Here is a 26569-nt window from a genome sequence, read left to right on the forward strand (position 1 = left end):
ATAGACTTCCTGGAGAGCAATGTGTAAGAAAACGGCAGTGTCAAGGGCTAAGTATACTCACCACTGAGCTGTTATTTTCCATTTGCCCCTCACACCCCCAAAGTCCATTCTCTGCCCTTCTCTGCCATGTTCCATGCCAAAGCTGACCTCAATGGACTATAGCAATAGCTTCCTTACCAGCTGGCATCTGGCTGGGTCTGGCTAATGGTGGGCACTGGCAGGAGATCAGAGTGGTAACAGAGTGAGATATACAGATTTTATGTCCCTGTATCCCTCCCAGCTGTGTTGTATATAGGCAGAGCCCACATTGTGCTACCTAAAGCCACAGCTCTTACCCAGCAGCCCCCATCATGCACTAGTATAGCTATTTTGATGGAACCCATTTTGATGGGTTCCAATAATTCAGGTTCTTCTCCTTGCCCTTTCAGTCTTAGGGGTGCTGACAGCTCCTCTCTGTTCATAGTATCTGTATGTCTCATCAGCACTGCAGGTTTCTTTAATCCTACCCATACCACCATAAATGGTCCCTGCATTAAACTCATCTCAGCTAAATCTACCTTACTGAGTATGCCATCTGTTTCCTCCCAAGACATTGACTTAAAGACTTATGCCACTTCCACAAATTCCATACCACAGAATTCCAGAATGTTCCCTATCCTGAGAAGCGAGGTCCCCTGATCTTTTTAAAAGAGAGTTGTCTGTCTTTTCTCAAATGCCTGACTTACTCTCCATATCTTGGGGTTTCCTATATTAAAGTTGCATTATTTTTTCTACATAATTAAAAAGGATCTTTGTGCTGGTTCCATTTTGTTTTGTCTCTTCTTAGTCATCTTTCTTATAATTGCAAACCCAATTACACTGCTTTCCTCCCATTGAGATATTTTCAACTTGCCTTACTTTAAACACTTAATCCAGTTCCATGAGGAAGATAATGCTTGACATGAATTCAATCACCAGTTCCTTACTATGTTATTCCTCCAGTACCCCCATCTCAGTGAGAAAGACCACTCATATCTCAAAGTGGTAATCCCCAAATTTTCACTTGCCCTCACTTATACATATCCATTAGGCTAAGTGCTGCGGAATCTAATTCCTAAATATCTTCTTTCAGATTCACGATCTGCTCAAGCCCCACAGTTACTACCTTAGTCAGGACTGGATCCTTTTACAGCTGGATTATGGAAATATTTCTAGTTTCTCCTTATTCTCCTCACTTCTGTCAAACTTACCTTTGAAAAAAACACAAATAGGTTTATGTCACTTCCCTTTCAATGGTGCTCCTTTAGGATAAAATCCAAACTACTTATCCTGATGTAGAAAGCCCCATGGAATCTGGGTAGTATTTCCCTTTTCAGCTTCAAATTTTTTTGCCACCTCCACTTATACAAACCCATTCATTGCTTTCATGATGGTCTCATTTTCTTTTCATGTCCCCATGACTCTGGTTTCCCTGCTCTTTTGTCTGGTACACCCTTGCCTTTGCTAGCTCTTTCTACTCATCTCTCAGATTTCTCTTAGGCATCATCTTTCCTATGAAGTTTTCTCATGAACCCCTTCACCCCAAATTGTTTTAATGGCTTCTCTGCATGATCCTTTAGCCCCCTTTTCTTCACTTACTAGCACTCAACACACTGGCAATTATTTATCTACATGTCTGTCAATGCCCACAACTAACTCTTCTAAGATATGAAACTGTTTCTTCTTCCTTTTATCCTCAGCACTTAGCACAGAATGTGGCATGTAGTAGGATGCTCAAGAGATGTGTCCTGAATGAATGAATAAATGAACGAATGAGCTCATGAATGAAATATATGCTTGATTCACTTACCTATGTAAGATCAATATCAGGATCAAAACTTCTTGAAATGGCATATAACTAATGAGGCCAGTTTTTGCCATTTTTCTCCTTCCCGGTAAGGCTGTACCCAAACCACTCTGGAGTGATTAAGAATAGAAACAGATGAGCTGGGCTTTTAGGTCACAGGCTCTTCCTAATCCCTAAAGCTATAGTTATAGAACAATAGAGTTGGATGGATTAATGGCTGTGGGTGGGGGGAGGTGTAGCAGTAGACAAATTCTGTCCCTGGGAGATACCAAGTTCTTCTACAACATCCATCAACCTTGAGCACAGATGGGATGGAGGCCAACCCTAAAAATACATCAGCCCTAGGTCACACCAGAGCTATGCTCTTTCATGTCGAATTCACCCCAGATGGAGGGGAAAGCATTTGATGAGCATTCTTTGAAACAGGCAGAGCAGCTTATATCATGCTAGGAATGACTATAGGGGCAAAAGGTCACTGTGGATTTCTTAGTCAATAAAAACAAACTCTAATAGAAATGTCAATAAGGAGCCAGCAGATATATCCTTGTTATTGTCATTGTGAATCCATGTTTATTGAGGGTACAAAAAATGTTAGTCTCTGCTCAAGAACATTGGATGACCACCATTTCTGAATCTGTAAGGGAGTAAGGAATTCTTGCCACTATTTTGATGCCAGTCGCCCAGCCAGAACACTAAATGAACTCTTATGAATATTGTAAAGCATAGTAAGGATAGGGTCTTGGACTAAGGCAAACATACTTGATTAGTGTTTTCTCCACTGGGAGTCACCCTCCCCATAAGGTTTCCCACAACTGGAAAGGTAGAGAAGCAGGAGAAAATAGGAAGAGTCAAGCTATAGTCCTGAGAAGGTCACAAAAATTTGAGCAGTGGCACTCTATAGATGTTTGGATATGGCAATAAATACCAGGGGGAGGGCCATATGAATGGAGTGGTAGGAACCAGCTCTGTCCATCTCCTAGTCCTTCCCTGCACACAGGTTCTTGCACAGCCTTTAAGTGATAGACAGGAGCTGTAGAACTCTGAAGAGCTACTTGATTGTGAATTTAACTTTCAGGCGAGGATCTTCTCCTTATTTTGCATAAAAGAGCACTTTGGGACTTGAGGGCTAGTGGGTACTCACCAGCTAGGTAAACATTTGAGAGAATCATAGTTCTGGATGAATTCTGTAAATAGCTGCTGACCCATTAGCTTAAACGAAAGTGAAAATGACTGACCAGTGAGTTCAAAAGCATGCAAACACTAGGCTACACTACTAGCAGGTGGGTAGCAAGTGGCCTAGTCTTAGTGCCTCTTTTCAAGGCTCTCTTCCCTTCTCTTTCCCACCCTCTCCACCTCTCCACTCTTCTGCCAAAACTCAAGGTTTGAGGCAATGGTCAAGCTCCATGGCATAAGAATTGGTGTTCCTCATGATGTTCTCCACCAAAATGACAGGCTTGGGGTTTCTTCCAGCAAAGCAAGAGAGCCAAGTGCAGATCAACATGGCTGCAGCTGCTCCACCTCCAGCACAGTAATAGGCCCAGCCAAGCCGACAGGTACCTGTAGAAATGGGGATAGAGACATAAGGGTTGGGTTGTCTTCCCATACATTCTCTTTGAGATGTTAGGGTTAATGTGACAATATGAAACAACAAATACAACTTGGCTTCCTGTTTCCTCCTTTTCCTCTTTTGCTTATGGCTGGTATTTGCTTTAGAAAGAAGTTACAAAATTTTATTGTATTACAGTTGGAACCTGGGGGTGGTGTGCGTGGTAATGGTGGTGGTGATGCTAATAAAATAGCATTAGGTTGATAACAACTTAATCATGTGTCAAGAACTATGCTAAACTCTTTAGACATACATCTCATTGATCATTACAGCAACTATATGAGATAGGCACTCTTATTATCCCTGTTTTATATTAGATGAGGTAGCTGAGGCACAGGTTCAATTAATTGTGAAAAATCACACAGATAGACAGCAATAGAGTCAGGGTATAAACACTGGCTAACCTTCACTCTAAAGCTCTATGTTTTTCACCACAATGATGTACTACAGTGCATAGACTATTTCCAAAGAACCATATTCTGCATCATCAGGAGATTTGGCAGACAAAAAATAAATAAAAATACCTTGCTCATTACTACATGTCCTTATCTTAACCTACACTTGCAGCATCAAGGGAAGAAATATGCATTGGAATCAAGGCCAAGCTTGTAAGGCAGCAATTTCAATTTGAAGGGTAATAGGAAAGGTCACCTGTTCAAAAACATCCACTCCACCACCTGCCATCCTATCAGAAGTAGATTCTGTCTTTTGAAGTATTTGTTCTTTCTCAGAGAATTCTCCCTCAGAAAATGTCAATGCCAAAAGAAAGGAGAGCTATTAATTTATAAGGGAACAAAGTAAAAACCAATTGTTAAAAATCAAGTGCTTAAGCAAACAAAACTCCAGAAATTGGAATAGATGCCAGTGATAGGAAATTACAGAGTGGTACTGAGGTAAAAGGTAGGAAGTGACCTTCACCTACCTCACACTCTTGCAGAAAGTTGGTCCTAACTACAGTCAGTTGGAGATGTCAAGACTGGTCTTCACAATTTACTTTTTAATAACCAATTGTTTCTGTTCACATGGTGCCCAGTGAACCTTAATTTTCCTTTTTCTAATTGACTAGTTGGTATGTCATATAAAGAGTCTAAGATGGCCCCAAATTAGGCTGCTTTGCTCCTCCATTCACGCCAGCCTAATTTATCCCAAATTTCTCACCTCAGATATAGTGTTCCTTCTACACCAAATTATCATTCATACTGTCTTTCCTGCCAGAAACAACTTCTTTCCTCTTATTCACCAATTCATATCTTCCTCGGAACACTATCCAGGACTTCCAAGAAACTTTCCTCGATTAACCCCAGTGGGCTCAAGTCACCTCAACCAAGTATCCCTCCAGGAGTTTGTCCATACATCCCTTACATAGGTATACCTGTTGGTCAAAATGTTGGGAGGAAATTTTGTATATCAAATATTTTTCATCTACCCTTTACCTACTTCCAGATTATTGGCTCAACAGTGCAGATGTATTAGTTTCTTTCTTGATAATGACTCCCATGCTCTATCAACAATGGGTGTTCAGTATGCACAATTTAGCCTAACAATACTCCAAAGGTGGGTACACTTACATTTTTAACCCTCAACATCCAACCCTATGGCTTAAATTTTTTTATTAAAGTTACAAAACTGGCTATAGTATTAATCTATTTGTTTCTGGAATGTGCTATGGTCCTTCCCACCATAAGGCCTATGCATATTCTACTCCCTAAAATGCTTACTGCATGTACACATGTACACATATACTTCCCACCACTCTTTTTGCCTAGTGAATTTTCAGTCATTCTTCAAAGCTTAGCCTAATCATTAATTCCTTAGTGAAGCCCTCCCTGACCTCCCTAAGTCAAATTCCTTCATCAGAGGCCCTCATTAGCACTGTGTATATATTTCCTTCTATACTTGAATGAATGAGTGAATCCCTTATCCCATCCCATGGCAAATGTCAAAGTTCAGTTCTTCAGCAGAAATACTACTTTACCATAGATGGAGGCAGGCATATAACTCCCTGAAGTCCCACTGAAAATTATAGTGAAAGCCAGACTATAGTAGATAATGGAAATAATGCAATCCTTAGATAGATGGGGTGAATTTGAAAGAGAACCATTATTAGAGAAAATAATCTAACTATCTATAAAGTGGCCTTAACATGAACAATAATGGTGGAACTTTGGGAAGAATAAACAAGAATATCATATTGAGGCAAGCAACCAATAAATTTGTTCCCCAGCCACCTTGTCACACCTCTCCTTAGACATACACACATACTCAGTCCCTTACTAAAAGTAGGAGGTTTTATATAATGCTTTGGGCTTCACAAGGTGAAAACTCTAGAGATGGGGAAATCTTCCACTTCTTCCATCCTTAATAAGAAGGCTGCAGGTTTTATTGTACCCAGTTCACAGACAGGAATGTGAGGCTTAGTTGATAGCCTTAGGAACTCTCTCAGAAACAAAGCAGTAAAAGCAAGGATCCAGACCACGTCTCTCTACTCTCTGGTACTTTGTCTTCTACTGTTCACTTTTTTCATCCTCTCAAAAGCCATTTTCCCATTATAGGATCCTTGACCTATAAGCCCTAAAGAGGAAGCTTCTAAATTAATTCGTAATAGATTTACCTGAACTTCTCCTGTAACCTCTCTAACTGAAATCTCCTGTGTTCACATAGTAGAGTAGACAGGATCCAGCTCTGAAGTGGACCAACTGTCAGGCAACTTCCTCCTCTCTGGAATGCTCAATCTAGTCTAAACAAGGCATCAGAAGTTTCATTGTATTTCTTTGGTTGCTTGTCAGGTCATCCCCCCATTAGAAGTAGCGGGGATACTTTTATTAGATACATGCACCCAGGGACCAGGGAAAGACTTGTTTTTGTAAATGAAAGGAATAAATGCATAGCATGCCAGTACCTCAAAGCCCTAGACAAAAAGAAAGCTGACAGAGTGGGTAACTCCAGAGCGAAGACCTGGCTAGAAGAGCTTCAATAAACTTTATTGAAGTCAGTCAGAGCCAGGTATCGCTGGGCTAGGATTCAGCACCAAAGCGCTCCCACTGCCACACCAAATGCACTCAGAGTTTCTTTTCACAGAGTCACAGAGTCACAGAGACTCTTATTAGGTCACTGAGCAGCACTAAGCTACAGGCTGCTGCCATACAGGGAGCCAATGAGAAATAGAGGAAATACATCTTCTATTCAAACTTCTTCCCACAATCCTCCCTATTATCTACTTGTGGAAATAAAGAGGTTATATCACTAGCATTGCAAAGGGGGGGTAGGGGGAAGCAAACCTTTTGAGAACTACACCTTCAAGTTGAGATTTGCTGTCAATATTCACCTACTCCACAGAAAGCTTGGACACTGATTTGATGCTCTATAGAGGAACTTGTGCTTCCTATGAAAAGGTGCAAAACAGAGAGCAGTGACAATGAGATACCATACTTTTCCTCCAATTGCCTTTTAGTGAAGTCCCATGGACCATCACCAACCCCTAAATCCTATTCCTTGAAGCACTGTTGATTCTTCTATTCATCTAACAAATATATATTAAGTTCCTACTATATGCCATACATTTTGAATACACTATTTGATTTTATTCTCACAACAGTATAATTATTTTCCTTAACATGTGAGAAAATGGAGTCTCAGAAAGATAAATTACTTCACCAACTTACAAGTGTTCAGATGTGAGTGCCAGGACTGAACATCCATGGTCACCTATTTCAACCATGCCAAGAGAATGGAGCCAAGGATACAAGTTACTATAGTCCAAAGTATAATGCCTTCAACTAATCATTTCAACTTTTTGGATCTCAATTTCCTTTTTTTTAAGTGAAGGAAATTTTGCTGGAGAGATTTTTAAAATCCCTTTCCAACTCAAAATGTCCATTCTACTATGACTGTGATAAATGCTTTAAGAGACATATAAGAAATTCTACAGAAATATCTAGGAAAAGAAGAATTATTTTTATCTGGGAGAATTCAGGCTCAGGTAATGTTTGTGGTGTGTGTGTGTGTGTTTACTTAAATTTTAGTTAACATACAGTGCAATATTGGTTTTAGGAATATAATTCAACGTTTAGTGATTCATCACATACATACTGCACCCAGTGCTCATCACAACAAGTGCTCAGGTAATGCTTTATAGAGAACATAGCATTTCAACTTGACTTTAGTAGTGAGAAGTGGGCATTCTAGGAAGTGGGAATGGTTGGTGTGAACAAAGTTATGTATGTGAGAATGTTGACCACATTCTTCAGAAACAGTACTCCATTCAGAGTTGCTACAGAAAAGAAGATATAGTTAGCAAATAATAAGCTGAATCGAGACCAGGAGGGGTCATGAAATCTGGCATCTTTCCCACAAGCAATGGGGAACAATGGAAATCTTATGATCAGAGGATAACATTATAGAAAACAGTTTCTCAGCATTGGCACTATTGATATTTTGGGCCAAAATAACCCCCCACTTTGTTGTATGGGGGTGAAGTGGGGCAGGGTGGAGAGGGTTGTCTTGTGTGTTGTAGCACCCTGGCCTCTACCAACCAGATGTCTGCAAATTATCCCTCCCCCACTGAGTTGTGGAAACCAAAAATATCAACAGACATTGTCAAGCATCCCTGGGAGTGAGAATGTGATTGATTGCTTTCCATTAAGAGCCACTGAGGGGCACCTGGGTGGTTCAGTTGGTTGAGCGTCTGACTTGAGATCAGGTCATGATCTCACTCATGGGTTGAAGTCCTGCATCAGGCTCTGTGCTGGCAGCTTACAGCCTGGAGCCTGCTTCAGATTCTGTGTCTCCCTCTTTCTCTACCTCTCCTCTGCTCATGCTCTGTCTCTCTCTCTCTCTCAAAATAAATAAACGTTACAAATTTAATAAAAGAACAACTGAGTTAGAAGTATAGTTTGGGAAGATTAACCTGAAATCTCTGTATAAAAGAGATTGGAGGCAGTTGTACACTGTAGGAAGAGACCAGTTAACCCGAGGATAAGGATGCTGGTACATATCCAATAATACATAAAGCTGCCTCCCACAACAGAAAATGATCTGACCAAAAATGTCAATATTTTTGATATTAAGCAACCCTCATCTAGACAAATACCAGATATTTACACTTTGCATGACCTCCAAAATGAATCTTGATGACTGAACAATTAGCCCAGCAAGATGGAAGCTTCTCCCTTAAGAACATCTGTGCATTGATCTATTGGCCTGGGGAGCTGGCTGGAACTGCAGCATGGTCAGCTTTGAGTATTCTATTATGCTAGCCCAAGGAAGCTGGGGAAGGTCAAGGAGAGAGATATCACAAGATATTAAGGAGAAAGCACTGATTCCTTGGGAGTCAGGAGACTGGAATCTTTGAAGGAATCTCTTAACCCCACTGGATTTCAGCTCTCTCACCCCTAAAATGGAAGAAACTAATTAAGTACCTGTCTAAAGACAGAGCAATAAAGATCAGATGAGTTCTTGAAGTCTTTTTCAGAAGTAGCTAGGATCACTGCTGCCTTCTTTAAGATTGTACCAATTCTGAGCCTCCATGCTACAATTGTTCAAGAGCCTGTGTTCTCAGAAAATAATGCAGTAAGCTCACATCACACCTGGGGATTGTCTCTATATTCATACATATGTATCTGTTAAAAAGAAAAGATTAGGTGGTCGGATAGGGGGAGAAAAGAGTTTCTAACTGCAAATTAGCATTATGCAAAGTTTCTAGAGGAGCCCTGAGCTAAGCCTGTTCCTTTTTGTGCTCTTCTGTATAATTTCTAACACTCTATCTGTGAGTCATTCTATTCCAGTATTGAATTTGCTGTGACAAGATCCCTCATAAAAGTTATTAAATCATCACTCAGCAGTGGGCCTGACATTTAAATCAAGACACGTTGCTTTTATTCCAAGTTGCAAATCAGATTGGTTTGGAGTTTGACTCTATTTTCTTTGATTCAGCATTATGTTATATTATTACATCTCTGCTGTTTAGAGAACAAATTGTCACCGGCTGCTACTTAAACTGACCCCCTTCCACAGAGCCCCAGTCCTATGTCCTTAAGGGACATGGCGTCTGGCCAACTATAAATGGATCATTATGAACTACTGGGAGGTGTTAGCCACAAGCTGATGCTGTTGGTTAAGGCCTAGCATTGGCATGGGTGTCAGGATTGGGAATCAGTAGGAAAGAGTCTAATAGAAAGGCTCTCTCTGCAGGGGACACACTCAGAATGCCAGCTCAGAAGTCAGGATGCTAGAGAACTATTCCAAAAAAAAAGAGCCCTGCTTGGAGAAAGAGGGAAACGGTATAAAAGAGAGTGAGCCCACATTGGAAGACAGTTTGACAATTTCTTATAAAACTAAAGATACTTATACCTTATGTTCCAGCAACCATGCTCTTTAGTATTTACCCAAAGAAGTTTAAAACTTATGTCCAGCGTCCCTCATCATCAGGGAAATACAAATCAAAACCACACTGAGTTACCACTTCACGCCGGTCAGAGTGGCTAAAATGAGCAATTCAGGAGACTCTAGATGCTGGACAGGATGTGGAGAAATGGGCACCCTCCTACACTGTTGGTGGAAATGTAAGCTGGTGCAGGCCCTCTGAAAACCAGTGTGGAGCTTCCTCAAAAAATTAACAATAGAACTTCCCTAGGACCCAGCAATAGCACTCCTAGGAAATTACCCAAGAGATACAGAAGTGCTAATGTAGGGGCACATGTACCCCAATGTTCATAGCAGCACTCTCAACAATAGCCAAAACATGGAAAGAGCCTAAATGTCCATCAATGGACGAATGGATCAAGAAGATGTGATTTATCTATACAATGGAATACTACATGGCAATGAGAAAGAATGAAATCTGGCCATTTGTAGCAACGTGGATGGAACTCGAGGGTGTTATGCTGAGAGAAATAAGTCAGGCAGAGAAGGACAGATACCATATGTTTGCATGTATTATAGGATTAGAAGGAACTTAACGGAGGACCATGGGAGAGAAGAAGGAGGAAAATAGTTGGGGAGAGGAAGGGAGGCAGACCATGAGAGACTCTTGAATGCTGAGAACAAACTGAGGGCTGATGAGGGTGGGGGAGAGGGGAAGGGGAGTGACGGGCATGGAGGAGGGCACTTGTGGGGATGAGCACAGGGTGTTATATGGAAACCAACTTGACAATTAACTATTTAAAAAAACTATGTCCACACAAAACCTGCATAAGGATTATTATAGTAACTTTATTCATAATTACCAAAAACTTGGAAGCAACCAAGATGTCTTTCAGTAGGTGAATGGATAGATTAACTGTGGCACATCCAGACAATGGAATATGATTCAACACTAAAAAGAAGTGAGCTACTAAGCCATGAAAAACATGGAGGAAACTTAAATATATATTACTAAGTGAACAGCCAATCTGAAAATACTACCTACTGTAGCATTCCAACTATATGACATCTGAAAAAAGAAAAAACTATGGAGATGGTAACAGGATCAATGGTTGCCATGAGTTCGTAGACTTGGGGATGGGTGAATAGGCATGGCATGGAGTGTTGGTAGAGCAGTGAGTATCATAGTATAATGGTGGATACATGTCAACATACATTTGTGCAAATGCATAGAATGTGTACCACCAAGAGTGAACCATAATGTAAACTATTGACTTTAGGTGACTATGGTGTGTCAATGTAAGCTCATCAGTTGTAACACGTATACCACTCTGATAGGGGATGTTAATAATGGCAGAGTCTATACATACATGGGGGTAGGGGGTATATGGGAAATCTCCGCACCTTCCCTTCAATTTTGCTATAAATCTTAACCTGACTTATTAAACTCATCATTTAAAAAGAGTGAGATAAGTCTGTCTTTTGTGTTTCTCAAGCCTTCCCTTTCACAAAATCATTTGATGGAAGGCCTGGCCCCTGAAAATTTGGAGGAAGAGACAGGGAATGAGAATATAGCAAGTACAAAATGACCACTAACACTTCCAACACTAACTAGGGCTAAAAGAAATGAAATGGAACTTTCAGAAATATGAAGTTTTGCTTTGATGCAAGTGTTGCCAAAAGCCTGGTTCTAGGAGCTAATATTCCAGAAAAAGGCATGCTTATGACCTAGGATGAGAGGTAAGGAGCCTTACATATGTGGTGAGAAATAGGCTAATGGAATGGATAAGAACTATTAAGTAGCTTGGAGTTTTGGAGTAGGGCAGGAAGGTATAGAGCTATTTAACAATGTAAGCAGCTCAGGGGTATGGACTGCAGACTACATTCCTATATAAAGATGACATCCAAATTCTAGGAACTCATGAAGTCAGGATTAGGGGAGGGGGCTCAGGTATAATGAAGGAGAACAATACTGACATCTGTTTTATCATCTAATCTACTCCAGTAACCAGGGAGCTTGAGAGACACTGCTGAGCCTTATAGGCAAAATAAAGGAAGAAGTGACCCCAAGGTAGAGAAGGACCTGCAATGGGAACAAGCATATTGTCCTCAACCTCACCCCCCAGAGTAGAAAGACAGAACAGATATGCAGGATATCTGTCTAGGAGCCACCTGCAGGGCTTTTGCAGGCTTAATATCAAACCAGGCTGCGCGCACTGGCCCTGAGAACAATCACCTCAGCTACAGAGAGATATTTTAAGATTCCTTTGGAATTCTGGGGTGCCTGAGTGGTTCAGTCAGTTAAGTGTCCAACTTCAGCTCAGGTCATGATCTCACAGTTCATGAGTTCAGGGCCCTGCATCGGGCTCTGTGCTGACAGCTCAGAGCTTAGAGCCTGCTTCAGATTCTGTCTCCCTCTCTCTCTCTGCCCTTCACCTGCTCACGCTCTGTCTCTCTGCAAAAAAATGCATAAATGTTAAAAAAAAAAGTTAAAGAAAAGATTCCTTTAGAATTCTATGGAAGGAAAGGAGAAGAATTAGAGAGAAATTAAAGAAAGGAAAGAGTCAGGGGTGCCTGGGTGACTCAGTCAGTTAAGCTTCCGACTTCAGCTCAGGTCATGGTCTCACGGTTCATGGGTTCGAGCCCCGTGTCAGGCTCTGTGCTGACAGCTAGCTCAGAGCCTGGAGCCTGTCTTCAGATTCTGTATCTCCCTCTCTCTCTGACCCTCTCCTGCTGACATGGTCGCTATCTCTCTCTCAAAAATAAATTTAAAAACATTAAAAAAATAAAAGGAAAGAGTCTAAAGGAAAGTCAATGGGGTAGGTAGAAAAGGAAAAAAAGGACAGGGGGAGTTTAGAAAACATTAGTATAAAATTAGAACACTAGAGGGGCGCCTGGGTGGCTCAGTCAGTTGGGCATCCGACTTCGGCTCAGGTCATGATCTCACGGTTTGTGGGTTCCAGCCCCGCGTTGGGCTCTGTGCTGACAGGTAGCTCAGAGCCTGGAGCCTGTTTCACATTCTGTATCTCCCTCTCTCTCTGATCCTCCCCTGCTCTCTCTCTCTCTCTCAGAAATAAACAAAACATTAAAAAACAAAAAAAAAACTAAAATAAAATTAGAACACTAGAGAACCTGGTGCTTAGAAACTGAGTAGAGAGGTTGAGCTTTTCTTTTTTCTTTTTTCTTTTTTTTTTTTTGAGAGGAAGAGCTTTTCAACAGACCTCTGCCTAATAAAGGAGTTTTTCCCAAAGCAGACGCAGCTCAGAAAAATCAGCTGCTCCTCCCATCACTGTAGCACCATCTAAACCAGGGCTGCAACCACCTGGTTGGTTTCATGGTTGGGGGCGGGGAGGCTAGGGTTGCTATTTGCTTTTTCAACATATTTTTGCCATGGGGACTTGCATTTTGTGTTAAGCAGGCAGCAAGGGTTTGAAAGAAGTTGGTGGTCCCATCTCTTTGAAGAGATACTGCTAACTATAGGGTCTCCATAGGTAGCAGCATAAAAATATTTTCAATGCAGCCAAGCTAAATGAGGAGAGAACTTTTCCGCTAGGTTCAGCTCAGATGAATAATTGTAAAGGATTAAGCAAAGCCAACGAATTCAAGGGCAATTGTCAAACACCCTACCCTCCAACATCCTACCACAGCCCCCAGTAAAAAGATAGCCAAAGCCATGAGGACAGCTTTCTTCTTACTTTCCAGGCTGGGTATGAGTATCAACAGGACCCCAGACTGAAGGTCCAGAACATACTAAAGATTCCAGGAGCCTGTTAGGCTCCTNAAGTCCTCATGGTGACAGAGATGCCATGATATGTTTGATTTTTTTTCTCTTATTGTTCTGCCAAAAAAAAGTCCTTCCATTGAAATCTCCCGCAACACTATTAAGCATTTACTTCTGACCCATCCACATATGTTGCCAACCATTCTTTCCTATTTATATTATTTCTTGCATAGCTATCCCAAGATTTAGCTAATCTGCTCATCTTTTTTCTTCAATAGGGGATAAAGGAAAAGAATCATGTCTCAGGCCAACTTAAATTGTACTTCTGGGTCTTTCTCAAGATTGATTCCCACCTGCCCCTGAATAAACCTTTGTGTCACTCTGTTGTTCTTTATATAGCCCATCAAACAACACTTGTAGTGGTTTTTCAGAAGAGCTTTGGGAATTGCTGTAGATGGAATGTGAACCCCCGAATTTATATGTTAAGTCCTAATGCCCAACGTGACGGTATTTGGAGGTGGAGCCTTTGGGAATTGATTAGGTCATGAGGGTGGAGCCTTAATAAATGGGATAAGTGCCCTTATGAAAGAGACCCCCAGTGAGCTCCCTTGCTCCCTCCTACTATGTGAGGACACAGCGAGAAGATTGCCACATGTGAATCAGGAAGAAAGAATTCACCAGACATTAAATCTGCTGGCACCTTGACCTTGGACTTCTTAGCCTCGAGAACTATGAGAAAAACATTTCTGTTGTTTATGAGCCATCCAGCCTTCGGCATCTCTCACAGCAATCCAAATGGACTAAGATAGGTACTCTCCCCCAAAGAGACTGGTCAAAAACCAGCCAACCAAGTATTTGGACCTGTTTGATTCAGCATGAGCTCTCTAAGAAATTGGCCTCTCTCATCTAGCACCTGCTCAATAGATTTCTGATTGCATCCACTTGAACTTTTTCAGCTAATAGTCACTGTGGTGAGCTCTTTAAATATGTTGTTCTCGTATAGGTAAGATCAACAACCTAGATTGAGGGAAAGGGAGCCAGAGACAGAAGTGGAACAAATAAACAGAATATTAGTATGACAAGTGCTATGACATAGAATCATACAAAGATATAGATGCAGGGCATCAAATCCAGTTCAAAGAGGGCAAGGAGTTTTCCAGAAAAAGTAGGAAGTTAACTAGCTGAGGAAGGTGGAGAAGGGTATTCCTACCAATGGACACAACACATGCAAGGTTGCAAAGGTTTGAAAGAACATGGTATTTTGAGGGTGGCTGGGCAAGAGGAAGAGCTTGAGTGTTAATGGAAGTGATGGCCAAGGTCCCTATAGGCCATGCTTAAGGATTCTTTATCCTGCAGGCAATGGAAACCATTGCTAAAGAATGGGAATGACATAAGATTTGACTTTTTCAAATATCATTTTGGCCACAGAATGTGAGACAGATCAAGGGAGTGGTGTGCAGTATCTTCCGGAATATGGAGAGAGGATCTGGGGTTATTTTCTATAATATAGATGAAAACTTACACTAAAAGAAGATAGATTCTAGAGTTCTCATGAGCCTTAGCAGTATTTTTCACTTTTGATGNAAGGTGGGCACAGCATTGACAAATTGTTGATTGTACTGCATCCACCACTTGGCTTGGCCTGTCTTCTTCTGTTTCTCCTGTTTGGCCACCTTGGGAGTCTGCCCTCTTACTTTCCCAGCACAGGCCAGGGAACCACAGACTTTTCCTCCAAGCATGGCGCCAGCTACTTCCAGGGTGGTCAGAGCCTCAACTCCATAATGACCAGGGATGGCCTCATCCTCTAGGTAAGTACCTTCCAGGAAGAAGATTTGGTCTTCTTGAGTGATCCCTTCCAGTGAGACTGAACCACAGCCACCACAGCCTCTACTGCAAAGATGGAGTCAAGAAAGAGGAAGGAACAAGGGTGCACACGTCCTCACCACCTGCTGTGTGCCACATCACTGCTCTACTATTATACACTTTTGACATAATCTTCAAACACTTAAGAAAGCTAGAATGCCAGACCTGGCAAGCTGACATACCTCAGGATTCAGGAGCAAGTGACCCCTCATTCCAGTCATTGACTTAGCCCCATACCTGTGAGGCCAGCTTTGAGCATTAGCTATTTCCATCCATGCTCCATTGGCCAATAGATATAGACCTTGAAGGCTCTCCTCGGGCCCAGTGTCTCTAGGTAACAACCAATGCCACAGATCTGTTAAATAATGTGTATAGCACCTTACAATGTACAAGGTACTTTTTCTACCCATTATTTCATTTAATCCTCTTTTGTTTGTTTTACTCATTCATCAAGTCCCAGCTAGAGGCAGGAATGTTGTTATAGAGAAAGCCATTGAGTAGACAGATAAGTATTTGACCAAGACTGCCACTTAGTCAGGGAGTTGAGACTGGGCCAGGCCCATATGTGCTTGGAAGTCATTTGGTACATGAGCAAGATCCTGGATGAGAATTACAGAGAATAGTGTTTGCAACCATGACCTGTCATTTACAAACTGAACTAGCAGGCAAGTGATTTAACACTTCTGAGTTTCATCCCTCCTGTGGGTAAAATGGAAGTGATGCCACCCACCTCACAGAGTAGCTGTGAAAGTCAAATGATATGATACATATAAAGCACTCAGCTCAGCACCTAGAATGATCAATACTCCTTGGCTCTTTTTTCTCCCAGCTAAACACTTTTCAACTAGTCTACTACTTCCCAGAAATGTCTGGAGAGAGCTTTAAAATACAGATTTCTAGGCCCTGCTCTAGATCTATAGAATTATGATCTCTGGGAAGAGGGCCCAGATGATTGCAACACACAGTCCAGTGGGGAGGCAACTGAATGAGACCATATCATTAGCTCAACCTGGTCTAGCTTTTAGACGAAAAGTCCAACTTTAATTGAGAACCTACAGTATGCTTGATGCAATGCTAGGGGCTTTCTCTTGAAAGACACATTTGTATGCAATTTCTCCCAATTCACCTGTGTGGGGCTTGGTAACGATTGTTTGAAAAGGTCATACAACATAGCAGAAAGACATATATTTCCACCCCTATAACTCTAACCTTGACAGAGAATTGCCCCAAGGATGTTTGTGCAAGAATTGTTCCCCAGTTTACTTCTGGTTCCTGCCTTTGAAATCTGTTTCACTTATCAAATAACCTGGGTCAGTCTAACCTTTAAGAATAACAATACTGATAATGGCAGTCATTGTTAACATTTGTTGAGTTCAGACCCTATACTAAATTTTAGGTACATCATTTCATTTCATCCTCACAAAAGCCCTGTGAAAATGGGCATTACAGTACTAACACCCCTATTTACAAATGGTTTCTGTTTCTAAAGAAAGGCTTACGATATGTATCATTCCAGAGTAGCCAGGGAAAGACACACACTAAAATTGAGGGGAACAAAGAAGACAGATATTGAGGTTTATAGAAGGAAATTGAGTGGAGGAAACGGAAGCAAGGAAATTAAGCGTGAATCATATTCTTTGACCTGAGTACCAGAGGCTGAACTGAGAAAGCAGCAGAGAATAGAATGAATTCGCCTGACTTTACTGCCATCTCGTGGTGGTCTGATGTACAGACAATCAGTTCACAAGTCTGCTTTCACTGTTTCAGTGAATGAGCAGCTAGATCCTCTGCAAGGCATTAAGTGGGGGAAATAAGGCCAAGTAAAAGAGAGAACCTGACCTCTAGGGTCTTTTAGAGTCTTGTCTCCCTCTGGAGTCATCAGGCTGGAAGTCACCTTAGGGATCAACTCTTCCAGGGGTAAGCACATTTTTCTCATGCTGGCTATTTCAGGAAAGGCAGAAATGTTTATAAGCACCATCATTGTTTTTTCTATTCAAAATTAAAATAGCTTAGCATCCCATGGGATGTATAGAATCTCATTACTTTAAGTTCCTCACTATTTTTAAGAGAAGATGATCAGTGAGAAACCTGGCACTGAAGTTTAGTCACTAAAATCATATATTGTGGGGGGAGGAATCTAACAGTAGATAAGCTTTCTCATCTTCTACCCCTTATGCCTGTAGAGCATTGTTTTGATAAAGTACATTTATGCGCACTTTGTCATTTCATGGCCAAAAAAATCCCTGAAAGTAGATAAAACCACCCTCGCTTTAGTCATGGGGAACTAGGATTAATGAAGTGAAATGTAGGGGCACTGGGGCAGCTGGGAGGGGGCTCAGTCAGTTAAGCATCGAATTTGGGCTCAGGACATGATCTCATGGTTCCTGGGTTTGAGCCCCGCATCAGGCTCTGTGCTGATAGCTCAGAGCCTGGAGTCTACTTCAGATTCTGTGTCTCCCTCTTTCTCTGCCCCTCCCTGGCTCACAATCTCACTCTAAAGTAAATAAACATTTAAAAATAAATAATAATAAAGAAAGAGGTGACATGTATATGAGGATTCTTAAAAAGCCAAAGTCATCAAAAACAGAGTAAAATTGTGGTTACCAGGGGCTGGGGGTGGGGAGATAGGACAGTTGCTGTTTAAGGGTACAAATTGTCAGCAGAGAGTAAATAAACCCTAAAGGTCTAATGCACAGTATAGTGAATATAGACAATAATAATGTATTATAATCATCAAAATTGCTAAAAGACTAGAACTTAATTATTCTGCCACTAAAAAGAAATAAGTATGTAATGTGATAGAGGTGCTAATTATCACTCTAATGGCAATCATATGACAATATATTAAATATATCATATTAATATGGTATACACCTTAAACTTATACAATTATAGGTCAAATATGTTTCAATAAAAAACACAAAAAATAAGGAGCTGAGAGACTTGGCCATGGTCACATAGGAAGATGGCAACAGAGACACCTTACAATTTGTTCATCCCACTCAGAGCAACATTTAGAGAGTGCCAAGCACGTGCCAGGTACCAGGGATATACAGTTGATTAAGTTGATTCTTGACTCACTGATCCCCTCCTGTCTGTTCCAGCTTAGCCCAGCTTTTCTGGATGGAAACTCCTCTTCGTGTGAGTTAGGAGGGCAACTGAAAAACCATAAGCAACACCTGAGTCAGGAGTTTTGCAGAAGGACAGGCTGCCCAGGGCATTCTGGCTGATGCTGCCCAATGAATGAATTGCTTTCCTCAATCCCCTGGGTCAATCCCTGGCCCTCACTCCCATGGGTTAGTGATAATAAAAGGCTCCTCTCCTCCAGGAAGGCTGCCTTAAGTAGATTGGTTTATCTTTCTGGGCTTTTGAGAACACAAGAGATAAACATGAAATTAGATCAAAGGCTTCACCACAAAGGTAGGTGGGTTACAGCAGGGATCTAGGTAGGTGTCTGGGGCCTCTAGTTGCTCATCAGTCTAATTCAATGCTCTCTCTATAAAAAGAGAGAAACCGAGGCTCAGGGTGGGGACATAACGTGCCCAAGAAAATTTAGGAAAATTAAAACACAGCTGTCCTGATACCCAGGCCAGGACTGTTTCTACCACACTCTGCTGCCCCTCTGTGGACGTGAGAATGTATTAAGCTGCCTCATTGTGCTGTGGTGAGCAGAAAACAGACTGGCTGTAAAGAAGGAAACTGATAGAGAGGAAAAGTAACAGGAAATGTCTGAAAACTGAACCCATAAAGTCTAAACCCCAAGTCACCATAAAAGGCTTTGAACTGGCAAGAATGAGAGGAAATGATGAGAGAACAAAGGAAATGGGCCTCAGAGAGAGGAAATGCAGGGAGCACACAAGGCGTTTGGGTAGCCTCTGTTGCAGGCCTTTGTCAAGTCGAATGGGTCTCTCCCTCCCTCCCAGAAGTCAAGCCTGGGACGTCCTCCCTAAAGAGGCTTTGGAGAACTGGGCCGACCACCTACAAACACAAGTTACATTTAGTGCAGCCTATTGTGTGAAATACTTTGTATGTATCACTTCACTTAATCTGCTAAATAACCTTATGGAGAAAAATATTTTTATTGATACCCATTAATGGTGACACAGTGAGGTTAACCAGCATGCCCCCAAATGCACAACTAGGAAATGGCAGGGCTCAAATTTGAATGCAGGTCCTTCTACTATTAACCTGTTGTTTTTAATCCATCATGCTGTAAATAAATAATGGCTCCTTGCTGTACTAAGTCCTTGTTCTGAAAACTACTGAAAAGTACTGGGAGCATTTCTATTTCAACAATTGGTATTATTCTAATGATGATGATATCAGACAACAACTATTGACTGGTTATTGTATGCCAAACATTGCACTACGTGTTTTGCATATGTGATCTCATTTAATCCTCACGACAACCCCATGAGGTAGCAATAAGCTCCAGAATGCTGAAAAACTGGCCCAAGATCACAGAGCTAAAGATATAGCTGTGCTAAAGCCCACTCGTACCACTAGGCAATCTTCCCCTGGGTTCTTCCCTGGCTCACACTATTCCTGCCGATTAGAGGCTCCGTGAAGGACAAATAGGAGGTGGAGTTAAATGTATCAATTTAATGTTGGACTGAGGATTCACTTGTGTGGGTTCAAGTTGTTGAAATCTCTATTTGATGGCCAGAGTTTAATTAACAACCATCAAAACACCTTTCTCAGCTTAAATCTTTCATTTAATTAATCAAATTAAAGTGTGGGGAAGTTTGCACTTAACAGGACTGTTGCTGGGAGCCTTTGTCTGACTTTCCCCTTCATACTGAATGACTGATTCAATCAACAAACAGGTATTGATTGGATTGCTATTGGGCAGCACTGGCAGTATGTGTGAGTCAGGAAGCTAGTCCCAGGTCTCTAGTAGTGGGGCTTTGACAAAGTCACCTGCCCCTATTGAGTCTCACTAGAAATAAATAAGCCCACTGATTGATCTGCAAGGTCCCTCCCATTGTAGGTTTCAGTGCAAGCTCCTGATCAGTGTTTGTTTTGTTTCCTGCATTAAGTATTTGATTTTTAATTTCTTACTTGTTTTTTATTGAGAGATAATTGACATACGACATTATATTCATTTCAGATGTACATGTTTCAATATTTGTATATGCTGTGAAATTAACATCACAATAAGTCTACTTAACATCCATCACCATACATAGTTACAATATTTTTCTTATGATAACTTTAAAGGTCTACTCTCTTAGCAACTTTCAAATATCCAATACAATATAACTAACTATAGTCACCATTGTACATTAATTACATCCCCAAGACTTATTTATTTTTTAATTGGTAATTTAAACCTTTTGGGCCTCTTCACCCATTTCACCCACCGTCCACCCTCTGCCTCTGGCAATAACCAATCATTTCACTGTATCCATGAGTTTGGTTTGGTTGGTTTCATAGATCATACAGTATTTACCTTTCACTGTCTGACTTATTTCACAAAGCATAATGGCCTCAAGGTCAATCCATGTTGTCAAAAATGTCAAGATTTCCTTCTTTTTATGCTTGAATAATATTCCACAGTATCCATATTCCACATTTTCTTTATCCATTCATCCATCGTAGTTTGCTTCCATAATTTTGTTATTGTAAATAATGCTGCAATGAACAGGGGAGTGCCTATATCTTTTTGAGGTAGTGTTTTCATTTCCTTTGGATAAATAGCAAGAAATGAAATTCCTGGATATGGTAGTTTTATTTTTCAATTTTTTGAGGAATTTCCACACTGTTTTCCACAGTGGCTGCACCAATTTACACTCCCACCTACAGGGCATGGGGGTTCCCTTTTTTCTACATCCTCACCAACACTTCTTATTTTTTGTCTTTTTGATAATAGCCACTCTAACAAGTGTGAGGTGATATCTCATTGTGATTTTGATCTGCATTTCCTGAAAATTGGTGCATTGAGCACTTTTTTATGTGCCTGTTGGCCATCTGTATGTCTTCTTTGAAAAGATGTCTATTCATATTATACTCTGCCCATTTTTAAAAATTGGATTGTTTGAGGTTTTTCTGCTATTGAGTTGTGTGTGTTCTTTATATATTTTGAACATTAACCCTTTATCAGCTATATCATTTGCATATACATTCTCCAATTTGGTAGGTTGCTTTGCATTTTGCTGATGGTTTCTTTTGCTATGCAGAAACTTTTTAGTTTAATATAGACCCACTTGTTTATTTTTGCTTTTGTTACCTTTGCTTTTTGTGCCAAATCCAAAAAACCATTGGCAAGACCAATGTCAAGGAGCTTACTTCCTATGTTTTCTTCTAGGGGTTTTTTGGTTTCAGGTCTTATGTTTAAGTCTTTGATACATTTTCAATTAATTTTTTGTGTACAGTATAAGATAGCGGTCCAGCTTCATTCTTTTGCATATAATTATTCAGTTTTCTGAATACCATTTGTTAAAGAGATGTTCCTTTTCTCATTGTATATTCTTGGTTCCTTTGTTGCAAATTAATTTGTGTGGTTTATTTCTGAGTTCACTAGTCTGTTCCATTAATCTATGTGTCTGTTCTTATGTCAATACCAGACTGTTTTGACTACTATAGATTTGTCATATAGTTTGAAATCAGGAAACATGATCCGTCCAACTTTGTTCTCTTTTCTCAAGACTTTTTTTTGGCTATTTGGGGGTCTTTTGTACTTTTATGATAGGAAAAGGTACGATTCAGTAGGCAGAGAGGGAAAGATTAGGACCCGAGGTCCCTGGGTGGGGAAAAAGATATATTTTGAAACAATTCTGGGAGTCTCTCTGACCACAGCAGAGCTCCTCAGGCATAAGTTTCCTCCTAAGAATGTAACAGACACCACCTACTCCCCCTCAGGTTTCCTTCAGGAATTTGACAAAAGACCTAACTGAAAATAAGTAGTAGACCATAAAATGCATGACCCACAAGGAATGGTATGGCCATAGACCACCCCTCATGCAATGGAATCAAGCCAATCAGGAATGGACAACCCAGCACCTAGAGTTATCCAGCCAATAAGGGTAGAACCTGAGAAGGAACAAGGGGGAAGGGAAAGGGGGGACCAGAACCTTATAAAATAAGAATCTTTGCTCATAATTGTGGGTATTCACCTTTGAATGCCCCCTCTCTGTAAAGAGACCTTTCCTACTGTTCTTCCTTTCTGATCTTATATTCTAATAAAATTTTACCTACTGCTCAATTTGTGTCCACATCTTCATTCTTTGAAGTGGCAAGACAATGAACCCTGGATGTTGAGGTAAAAAAAAATCCTGCAACCGTTTCATACAAATTAATTTCCTCTTTGAATGGAGAAGAAGAAGAAAAAGAGTCAATTACTTAAACTGCTCAACTGATGACCCAGGTGCGTGAGAGCCAGATAAGGTATGTTCCAGGGAGTTAGAGCAGGCACTGAGGGAGGATTGGGACAGTAGGGGACCTGGAGGATAGACTGGGAGACATGAGAGAAGATCCTAGAAATAGGAGAGGCAATGGAAGGGAGGTGGTCATGTAACAGAACCAACACGAGTTGGCTCCTTGGTGAGTCAGACACTGTACCAGGTTGAGTTGTCGCACAAAGTAAACTTTATTTGTAGCAAATAAGGAGATCACAAGGGAATAGCTTCCAAAGCCATGACTCCCCAAGCAGGGGTTCATGGACTCCTTTTATTTAGGGTTAGGATAAATATTTAGATAGGGAAGCCTTGTCATAAGGTCGCACATGTACCTGAAAGAAATAGGTCTATACATACACTGTATGTTATGTAATGAGGCTGAGGCTCTAACTTGGGTGGAGATTTTAGTATTAAAATAAAGGCAGTCATGGGTCATTCTAGAGGTCACTCCATGGTCCATCTGTGCAGGTGCAAGTCAGGGGTTAAGTTAAAACTAGTCTCGATGGTCTGGGCTGGTGGAGGTCTTGTCAGGGCCCTCACTTGCTCCAAGGACAGTTTCACTTTCCATTTGCCTAAGGTAAGAGATAAGCTGGAAAAAAGAGCTTAAGAAAAAAATGTGGAATGAAGGTTGGTGAGTATAAGCAGGAGGGGAGTAAAGGTCAGGTCTTGGGGGTCTAGCTGGTGATAACCAAACTTTTGCGATAAGAGTTTGAGGATTCATTATACATTCCTTATGCCTAGGAGAGGCCCTAGGTAGATTGTATATAATCATAGAACATATGAAACAAAACTTTTGTATGCCTTTATTCTATGATTAAGTTTAGCAAGACAACTTAGGTATCTTTACTAATGCAAGTCAAATCTAGAGGCACTTTAAAATTTCCCACACATATCCATTCCACTTACAACCTCTTCCAGAATCCCATCAGGTTCAGCTGCTGCCTTATATATTTGTACCCTGACTACACTAAAAGATGACAGGGAACTCAGACTAAGGGTGGAAGTGAGGGAGACAAGAATCAAAAACTAGGTACTTTCCATGATGTTTTAGACATTTGTTTCTGAAAACAATAGAGTTAAAGTGTATCTTAAGAAAAAATTCTCAAATGACTCAAGACATGCCCTCACAAGTGGAGAGGGGAAAAGGCATTGTGTGCACATAGGACAGTGAATTAGGTGATAAGCTCCATTCACAATTCTGCCTTTAACTTGCTGTATGACCTTACACAAATCACTTCACCTATTCCTACCTCAGGCTTTCCTCATTATAAAATAGGCATATTTCTATCCCCTATCCATGCATTTTTGAAAATCAGATTAGATACTATTCATGAGAAGATGTGCAAATGTGATCCATTGATAGACCTTACAACTAAGTGCTATTGATAACACACTGGTTTTATAAGCTAGCTTGAAAACAGCTCTGTCCCATTAAAAGTATTCAGCTTCTCAAAAGTCTCAGTGGGGCTTAGTTAAGTGTCAACTGTCTGTATTGGCCATTGGGTATGAAGGAATTCCCTAGTAGTTTTGTGGATCTAAGAGGATTTTGAAAACCACAATGAATCTGAAATATGTAAAACCTACTGAAATGAAGTCTCTGTTCAAGGTTCCTCCTTCTTGTACTTTCACCTTCTCATGGACCTTCCTTTTCTGTACCAATCTCTCTCCACCATAGGATCATTATCATCATTACTCAAGTATTTGGCCATCTTAGAAAAAATGTCTCTTAATCCTACATTCTCCTCTCCTCCAGCTACTGCTCAGTTTCTCTGCTTTCTCCCATAGCAAAACTTTTTGAAAGAATTGTTCAAACATGCTGCTTTCATTTTCTTCATCTCATAATTACTCCAATATCTATAACTGAAAAACTCCTCTAGGTCCACTGTGTCTGGCTGATGCCAGTGGTTACTTCTATATCCTCATCTAGCAACTTGAATCAGCATTAAACACAATTGACTACACCTTCTTCTTCTTTGATGTATTTTCTTTCTCTTGGTTTTGGTGACCCTGCATTCTTTTTTTTAATATTTTCTTTTTAGGGGCACCTCAGTGGCTCATTTGGTTAAGCATCTGACTCTTGATTTCAGTTCAGGTCATGATCTTGGCTGAATAAATTAAGATATACTCATATTTTTATATTTATTAAAATTCTGGAATTTTAAATTTAAATTAAAATTTAATAGTCCCTTTGGGGAATGGAGTCAAGGTTAGGAAAAAGACTTTGACTTTGCATTTTATATGTTTATGTATTGTTTAACCACATACATAAATAACTTTTGATGAAAAATAATAATCTTAAATTTGTATGCATATGATTTGGAATTTTTCTGATTATCCATTGTTGTGTAACAAACTACCCCTAGAGAACTGCCTGGTGGCTCAATCAGTTAAATGTCCAACTTCAGCTCTTGTCATGATCTCGAAGTACATCAGTTCAAGCCCCGGACTGGGCTCTGTGCTAACAACTCAGAGCCTGGAGCCTACTTCAGATTCTCTGAGAATGTTTCCCTCTCTCTCTCTCTCTGCCCCTCTACTGCTCACACTCTGTCTCTCTCTCAAAAATAAATAAACATTAAAAAAAGAAAAATAAAAAACTACCCCCAGAACATAGTAGATTAAAACAATATCCATTTTGGGGCACCTTCTTAACCTCAGTTAAGCATACAACTCTTGATTTTGGCTCAGGTCATGATCTCACGATTAGTGAGATAAAGCCCTGCGTCAGTCTCCATGGTCTCAGCATGGAGCCTGCTTGGGATTCCTTCTCTCCCTCTCTCCCTGTCCCTCCCTCCTTCTCAAAAATAAATAAATAAACTAAAAAAAATCCATTTTATTATATCTCATGAATCTATAGGTAATAATTTGGTCAGGGCTCAGCTGAGCAATTTTTCCACTGCAATTAGCTTTAACTAGAGTCATTCAATGGTATTCAGATGGCTTGAATGGAAGGCCTAGAGCTGTTTTACTCACATATCTGGTGCTTTGGCAGGAATGGCTGGAAGTTTGGACTCAACTGGGCCTCTCTGTTTCCAGGTATCTCTGGGATTTTCCGTTTGATCACTCCAGCAGAATAGCCAAAGTTTTTATATGATGGCTTAGAGGTCCCAGAAACCAATATGGAAACTACAGGTTCTTTGAGGCTAGGCCTAAAATGAGCTTTATGTCACTTATGCCACACTCTATTGGTTAAAGCAGTTATAGGCCAGCCCAGATTTATAACATAAGCAGTAGAGATACATCTAGCTTCTTTATGGGAAGAGCTTCAAAGAATTTGTGCCCATCTTTCATCCAACAGACCTCAAGATTGCTGCCTTAATACAAGTTATACCTTTAATAATTCAGAATCTTTCATAATTCAGGTTAGGACTAAAAATCATAACAGTGGATAGTTCGGGATAACTGCAATGGGAACCCATGGAAAGAGGAGCTAAAGATGCAAGTGTGACCCCTTCATACTGGAAGATGAAGGAGGCTATCCAGAGTCTCAGAGTAGAATTATATTTTACTCATTCTCACAATCACCTTGGCTGACTAACAATGCCTGCTCCATTGTCCTCCTCATTCCCTTCATCTCTCTCAAGCAAGTCAGGGTAAGAAGCTTTGTTCCTCCGGTAGGGCTCATGGCTTTCTTGACTCTGTGAAACTTCATTTCCAAAATACAGAGTGCATAGTAGAGGGCCTACAGCAGAATCAAAGTAATGCCATCAATAGATAGTCTACCCTCCAGCACATTCTGCCCCCATTTTACAGAGAAGGAAGGTGAGACATAGACACTAAGTGACTTTACCCCTGTACAA

The 26569-nt window shown here is 40.7% G+C and overlaps 1 protein-coding gene across 1 annotated transcript in view; it reads right to left on the reverse strand.

The window, feature by feature from the left end:
• Positions 1 to 3200: 3200 nt before the first annotated feature.
• The window catches only part of LHFPL1 (LHFPL tetraspan subfamily member 1), a 40147-nt gene continuing 16778 nt past the window's right edge, over positions 3201 to 26569 (reverse strand). The window contains exon 3 of the mRNA XM_077780708.1: positions 3201 to 3382. Coding sequence (XP_077636834.1) covers positions 3201 to 3382 — 182 coding nt within the window. The remainder of the gene's footprint in view (positions 3383 to 26569) is intronic.

This window comes from Crocuta crocuta, unplaced genomic scaffold (genome assembly GCF_008692635.1).
Source record: "Crocuta crocuta isolate KB4526 unplaced genomic scaffold, BGI_CrCroc_1.0 scaffold2911, whole genome shotgun sequence".
NCBI lineage: Eukaryota > Metazoa > Chordata > Mammalia > Carnivora > Hyaenidae > Crocuta > Crocuta crocuta.